General features: G+C 33.5%; 1 protein-coding gene across 1 annotated transcript; it reads right to left on the bottom strand.

Moving 5' to 3' along the window:
* Positions 1–2,480: 2,480 nt before the first annotated feature.
* On the bottom strand, positions 2,481–5,361 carry LOC120070781 (Transducin/WD40 repeat-like superfamily protein). The gene is made up of 3 exons (XM_039022665.2): positions 4,807–5,361; positions 4,298–4,621; positions 2,481–3,428 (listed from the first exon to the last, which is right to left on the bottom strand). Exons 2-3 carry the CDS (start codon positions 4,617–4,619, stop codon positions 2,713–2,715), a joined length of 1,038 nt encoding a protein of 345 aa, XP_038878593.1. The 5' UTR covers positions 4,620–4,621; positions 4,807–5,361; the 3' UTR covers positions 2,481–2,712.
* Positions 5,362–7,398: the final 2,037 nt, after the last annotated feature.

Genomic DNA, 7,398 nt, shown 5'->3' with positions numbered 1-7,398 from the left:
AACAATTTGGGCTTCTTCTTCGATATTATGGAGGTGTCTTTCCCGCCTTAAAGCTGAAGGATAGCATTTGTTGCCATTTGCTTGATTTGTTTCTTTTTCTTTTTCTTTTTTGAACTCATTTAAAATCTAGATTTCTTTTCAAATAAAGGAAAAAATGAAACCATTTATTTACTAATATAACAAAATATCACTATCTATTAATGATAGACTGCGATATCACGATCTATCATTGGATAGTGACATTTCGCTATACTTGAAAATATTTCCAGCAGTTTTATCATTTAAAATAATTACTCTTTAATCTCCAGATTTTAAGGTTTGGGTTATTTTTAATTAAAAGAAAATGAGTCAACTTATTTACAAATATAGTAAAATTTCACTTTCTATCAGCGAAGGCAACGATAGACTTCTTATAAGTCTATTCGCTTAATGATATAAGTTTATCGCAACCTATTACTAGATAGTGACATTTAACTATACTTGAAAACATTTTTAACAGTTTTACCATTTAAAATAAATACCCTTAAGATTTTGTTTTATTTTGATCCCCGTACTTTTAAAGTGTCCAATTTTACATCATATAGTTTAATGAATGTTCAAATTAGTCTACGTCATTAATTCTAGCTGTTTTTTCATTAAAAAAATATTAATACTTTATTTAGAAATCGGTAAGATATATTCACGTAGGATCTTTTCTTGCATGATAATAATTATTATTATTTAACCAATTTTGACTAAAGTTAATTTTCAAGGACTAAATTTCAAGATTTATTAAAAGTATAAATATTAGTTTAAGATTTATGAAATATTCATGGACTAAATTTAGACCAACTAAACTAATTACTCATATAAAGAAAAAATGGACATAGCTCAACTAACATCAATATGTATGATAACCTTCCGTTAGAAATTTGATCCTAATTCATATATTGTATTTAAAAAATAATAATAATAATAAGGAAGACAAAATTGGTATTTTGATCTTTAAAATTTAGTCCCATTCAATTAGGTTTTTCTTTTGTGTGATGATAGTGGGGTGGGAGAATGAAACCACTACCTTCATATGCTCATCTTGGCTTTGAACAAATCTGTTTATATCAAATGAGTAGTTTCCTTTATTTATTTTCTCTCTTTTATATAAGCTTGTTTTTTCGATTTTGATTCAAAGGGGTCAAATTAAAATGGAATACAATTTTGTATTTTAACCTTTTAGTGGATGACGCTGGCAATGGGGATGAAATATAGTTTTAAATTTCATCTCATATATAATTCTTTTTTCACTTTTTTTTGTTTTTTTTTTTTTGAAAATATATACGTCAACATTTCCCTTTTTTCTCCTTGGTTGTTGTTCTCGTTCAATAATCGTGTAAACAATTAAAAAAAAAAAAAAGGAGAAAGAAAAAACTCATTATTTTAAAGGTCTAAAAAAATGTTTTTCTAGTTCAACCATTGCACTAAAAACATCAAGTGTTTAAATGATAATTGGTTCATTTATCTTTCGAACTATCTTGAATTGACAAAAATGATGTTTTATTTAAAAACACTACTACAATGAATATACTAAGGATGATCATTGAAACTGCAAAAATCAAATCAAATGCTAAATCGAATCGAACCGAATTAATGTGGTTCGGTTCGATTTGATATATTTTCAAACCAAATTATTGTGGTTCGATTCAGTTTCAAATCTGAAAACCGAATTGAAACTGAACCAAAGCGAACCATTTTTTTAATAAATATATTAAAAACTATATATATAGATATATATATATATAATTTAGAAAATATAAAAAAACATAATTTTTTTTTTTAAAAAAAAGAAACCGAACTGCATAACTACTTATTATAATTTAAAAAATATGAAAAAGCATAATTTAAAAAAAAAATCGTGAAACCGAATCGAATCGAACCACTTTTTAAAATTTACAGTTCGATTCGATTTGAGCTCCAAATCGAAGCAAATTGAACCATGAACATCCCTAGAATATGCTATCATCTTAGGTTCATCAATATTTAATTCAACAATAAACAAGATTTTCTAATTTCTGAATGAGAACAAACTTTACATGTGATTATTGTATTTGAGTAAAAAGACATAAATAGTAAAAAAGAGGCGAAGATGATTCCATTTCATTATCGTGCTCAAACTCATTTTCCATCGCTACTAAAATCTTCATGGCAAGAAAAAAAAGTAAATTTCAAACTTTCAAATTAGTGTCTAAGATTGTCATACTCTAAAAAGCACCTGACTAAGTCTCAAAGTTTGCTTGAGTTGATAGAACCCTAATTTTTAAAATGTTGAATCAATCCATGAACTTTTAATTTAATGTGTAATACATCTTATAAAACTTCTAAATATTAATTGGCCTATTAATTTTAAATTGAATTTTGTATCATATTACCTTAAACTTTCAATCTTGTATTTATTAAATCAGTACCTTTTAAAAAATGTTGAATGGATTACAAATCTATTAGACACATACTTGAAATATCAAATATATTAAACACTAAATTAAAAATTAACCTAACAAATACTTTAAAGTTCAGTGATTTATTGGATACAAAGTTAAAAGTTCAAGAAACTCTTTAAAATTTGGAGACTAGATAAATATAAAAACTCGTAAACAAAGTCCAATGCTGAACAAGGTAAGAACAAACTATCAAGAAAATCAGCATGCCCGAAACATCCAATTGAACATTTGCTGTGAAGCATCAAGTCACAATATCAGTTTCTGGTATCCATATCCTAAGAAGCCGATCATAAAACGAACAAGTTGCAACAGCATACCTTTTCCTTTTATCTTCTTGAGACGAATCTCCTCTTTGCCAATCTGCTCCATAGGCAAGAGAGTTGTGCTTGCCATAAGTTTCAACTATTTCTGCAACATCATCTTTTACTCTAACAATTGCAAATCCATTGTGCATACAAGCCGCCAGAAGAACGTCAAAAACTGAAGGGTGAGGCTTGATTTTCCAAACGCCACCGCCCAAGCAAACTGAGTTTTCATTTGTAGGCTTTGAGATTGCTCTTATGTCCCACACTCTCAGGTTTTCATCGTAGCTGCCAGTGAGTAACTTGTAAGGGTCACTGGGGCTTTTGGCTATGCAACAAACACCCATTTTGTGGGCTTTGGTGTTATGAAATGCTTTGGAAGGAGTGTCTCGCAAATCCCAACAGCTAAATTTGCAGTCGTCTGAGCCAGTGTATACTAAATGAGGTTGGTGAGTGTCAAAAGACGTTGCCCAGAGCTCAAATTCGTGAGCTTTCCATTGGTTTTGGACTTCTAAATGGGATTCTCTTGCAGAGAGTATTGAGATGGAACCATCTGAATGACCCACGGAAATGGACGTGGCTGAAGGGTTCCAATCCAGGCAAAGACACATAGAGGACGAAATTTTGCTGTTACATTTCTCTTTTAAATATTCTCCTGCACCAAGAAGAAAAGATAAATCTGTTGGAAAAACAAAAGTTAAAAACTTGAGTTGTGGGAAAAGAGGCAGAAACTTGGAAGCTATATGCTTTTATCTAAAGTTGAAAGTCTCGTAATCATGCAAATTGAAAGATCGGAATAAAACAGGAACGAGAAAGAATCAAATATAAATCCAATAATCGTTAAATTGTGGTGACACGATCATCAACTTGGGAATGATTTTCTTCAACTAAACGTGCCCATAACTTCCAACTCTCTTTGTGAAATTGGGAACAAAGGAAACCGAAATAGATTTAATTAGTGTAGAATCCACGACCCACCTTATTTAAATTGACTCTTTCTGATAAGGACAATGTAATCTCCATCATCATGTACAATTGTATGATATTATCCACTTTGGACATAAACTATTGTAACTTTGCTTTTGTAAATATCCAAAATATCTCATATCAATTGAGATATCCTCACTTGTATACCCATAATCACTTCCTTTTCTAATTAATGTGGGACTTTGTTTGCACCTAACACTTTCCTTATAGTTCAGACTTCATACTTCATACTCAATTGTGAATCACTTTAATGAACTAAACGAGCATCCCAATAATATCTTTACATTACGAATAACACACAACCACCCACTTGATTACATATATTCTAGCATTATTTTCATGAGAAAGGAGGAGATTTAGAATGGATGGCTAAGCTTGAAGTCTGTAGCTGTTGGAGAGAGGCATACTAATTCTCCGGTCATCAGTGTATTGTGCTTAATTCAATCTCAAATATCATATATAATCTAGTACATTTAACATCTCCATTTCCCACCTATATTTCCAAAAAGTATGCAAAAAAGCTTCCCATTTCAATACCTTCTACACCATTTGAAGAGCACTCAAGAGCATGAATTCTGAGACAACCATCAGCATCCGCTTGAGCAAGCAGAGGACTTGCGGTCTGACCAACAGGACTCCACTTTATATCAAAGATCCCCGCCGTTTCCACGCGATGAAGCAGCTCCAAAGAGCCAATATCGGCATTGACATTGAAGATTGATAGGCTTCCAGAACGAGTGGGCTGATCGCCCTCTTGTAGTGTATAAGTGGAAGCAGCAAGTACATTACTAAATGAACGGTGCGGGCAAAATTCCACTGCGTCGGCATTGCCGTCAAGAGTGCAGTGAGCAACATCCATTTCTGAATCGCAACACAAAGTTTTGTTAGAAGAAAAACCAGTGGTTGCCAGTGTGGACTTTCGTCGAACACCTCATGTGCCATAACAAAAAAATCAACCACAGCAGGAACTGAACTTCAAGAAACGCAATCTAAAGTCATATGAGATAAATTAAGAAAACTAAAGCAAGACGAAATCGAAGTAGTACCCCTTTTTTACTTGAAGTGATGGAAATAAATGCAGCTCAAGTGAATTGAGCATCCATCCCTGGTTGTCTTGTTCGACCTGAAGGTCAAAAGACCTTTAGCAGGTATAAAGGAAGCATGGGCCTGGATCCTTCGATTCGAAACCCACGCCAAGGTCTGTTCCAACGAGAATTTTGGAAATTTTCATAAAATGACCTAAGAATTAAAAACTTTTTCAAACTTCATTCTAAAAACTTTAATACTATTCGAAAATTTCACAAAATAACTTAGAAACCAAAAACTTTTTATATGTTGGACCTTTTTGCTATGTAAAATACTGGTTATACCCCCACTTTTTAAAACCAAACAAGTTGGTGTCTATTCCATCCTTTTACTTGGTGACGGTTTGCATTCTAACTCTTCTCTCATTTCTAGATTATTTCTCTTAGTGTTCTTTCAACTTCTCCCCTTTCTAAACGATCGTTTAGTTTTATCTAGACGATCATTTAGTTTGTTTAAATGATCGTTTAATGATTAATACACGATCATATAGGATTTAAGTACTCGATCGCTAAGCTAACATTTATGTTGATTCATTTGTTTTTATAAGACAACCCCAATGATGACCATGATGATGACATTATGGATAATAATTGAGGGACCTATCATGATCATGGTCAGAATCGTGAAGTGGGTGACCAAACAGTTGATGGTGCTTATCAGAAAGAATGTGGGGAACATCAAGCTGCTAATTAAGAAGACTATAAAGTGGATGATCAAGGGGGAAATGTTGGACGAACCCTCCTCCACGAGCAACCCATACCTATTAATGACGAATCAGTTGACGAAGCATCACAGCTGCAGCATTTGATGGACACAACAATCGATGAACATAAACAACTATGTATAATGCCAATGCGACCGTCCGTAGTTGATGAACATAGGATTCCAGTACTCGACATAGTTGTTGAGGGTCAAACTGTTGATGAAGGTATTGAAATGGAGAATGAACCATCTGTAGTTGTTGAAAATATAACGATTGAAGAACGAACCATTAATGAACCATCAATTGGATCGATAGTTGATGAAGGTCAACTTCCTGTGCAACCGTTCAATGTGTGGACCCACTTCGACCTGACTTCGACAATTGAGTTACAAGCTGATGTTGAAGGGAGTGCAATAAAAAAGAGGTCACTCAAAACAAGGTAAGGTCGTAATATGAACTACTAAAGTTAACACTATAGTCACTAATTTAGAATTTAATTGCAGGAGAAAGATGAACGCCCTGAGCGTCGGAAAAGAAAAAAGGCGAAAATGTTTACACCTGAAGAGGTGAAAAGAGCCAAAAAAAAAAAAAGGGTGAGCTCCAAGAAGCTCAACCAACTCAGGATGTGCCTAGACAACCCCAACCACCTCCAAAAGAGCCTCATCCACCTGCAAGGAATTTGAAACTAGCCACAGGTGTTATAAATCTGAACCTGCTGGTCCCTGTCTCTAACTTTTCCACTAGGATGGTTAGATCATATGACCTATTTTTCCCGATCCCATATGTTCTATGGTCGGCATACAAGACATGGAGAGCCAATCCAAAAACAAAAAATAAGGAGTGAACGGTGGTGCATACCTTCCAGACCAAGGAGTTCTTTAAAACACTCGAGAAGGACACATGGGTGCTTGGAGATGTGAGTATTTCTAATTCCAATTGTATTTAATACTTCATCGCTTAGATAATCATAAATGATCATGCAGTAATCTTAAACCAATCATGTACGTAATGTTAAACGATCATACACGATTAACTACATGATCCTACACAATTATCTAAACGATCGTTTAGGGTCATCCTCACAATCTTTTAGAATGAAATACGCGATCTTTTAGAATTATCTACACGATCATTTAGAATGAACTACATGATCGTGTAAAATTAACTACACGATTGTCTAAACGTTAATTATTTGTATTAGGATATGGACATTTTACTGATGCACGTACACTATAAGCTGCATTCGAGACGTCAGTCAATATCTATTCACAGTGGTGGATTCAAGCTTCATGGTACGGATTATAAATTTTAATTACAGTTTAAAATATGGTTATAAGTACCACAATTTATTTAATGTGTATTTTTTTTAGGATGCCATCATGGAAACAGAAGGTATTTCATTAAAGATTTGTCTGGATGGTTTGGTAATGGAAGAAGAAAATGTGGCAGTCTGGACAAATCAAGGAGCATATATGAAGTTCTGGAGGGACAATTAGTTCTTTCTCGACTATGTGCTTGGAAAAATTGAGGATTACAGACCTGCATGGACAAAAGCGTAATTTGTCTTTGGGCCGATCAACATCAGACAACATTGGCTAATGGCTTTCATCGACATCTATAATTTCATGATTTATGTTTTTGACTCCATGTTGAACTACATCAGTGATGACATCGTGAATGATATTCTGTAACAGGTGGCTAGATCGATATCGTCCATGTTGATAGTCGTTGGTCATGATAAAGGTCATCACAACTTTAAGTATGGGTTGTGGGAAATGAGATAATTAAAGGCCATCCTCCAAACGGGGAAATCTCTTGATTGTAGTATTTTTTTGTGTGAAATTTGTTG

This window comes from Benincasa hispida, chromosome 2 (genome assembly GCF_027475165.1).
Source record: "Benincasa hispida cultivar pf3 chromosome 2, pf3_genome.v1.1, whole genome shotgun sequence".
Classification (NCBI taxonomy): Eukaryota; Viridiplantae; Streptophyta; class Magnoliopsida; order Cucurbitales; family Cucurbitaceae; genus Benincasa; species Benincasa hispida.
Note: the sequence above shows the minus strand (reverse complement) of the source record. Positions and strands in the feature narration are given on the sequence as shown.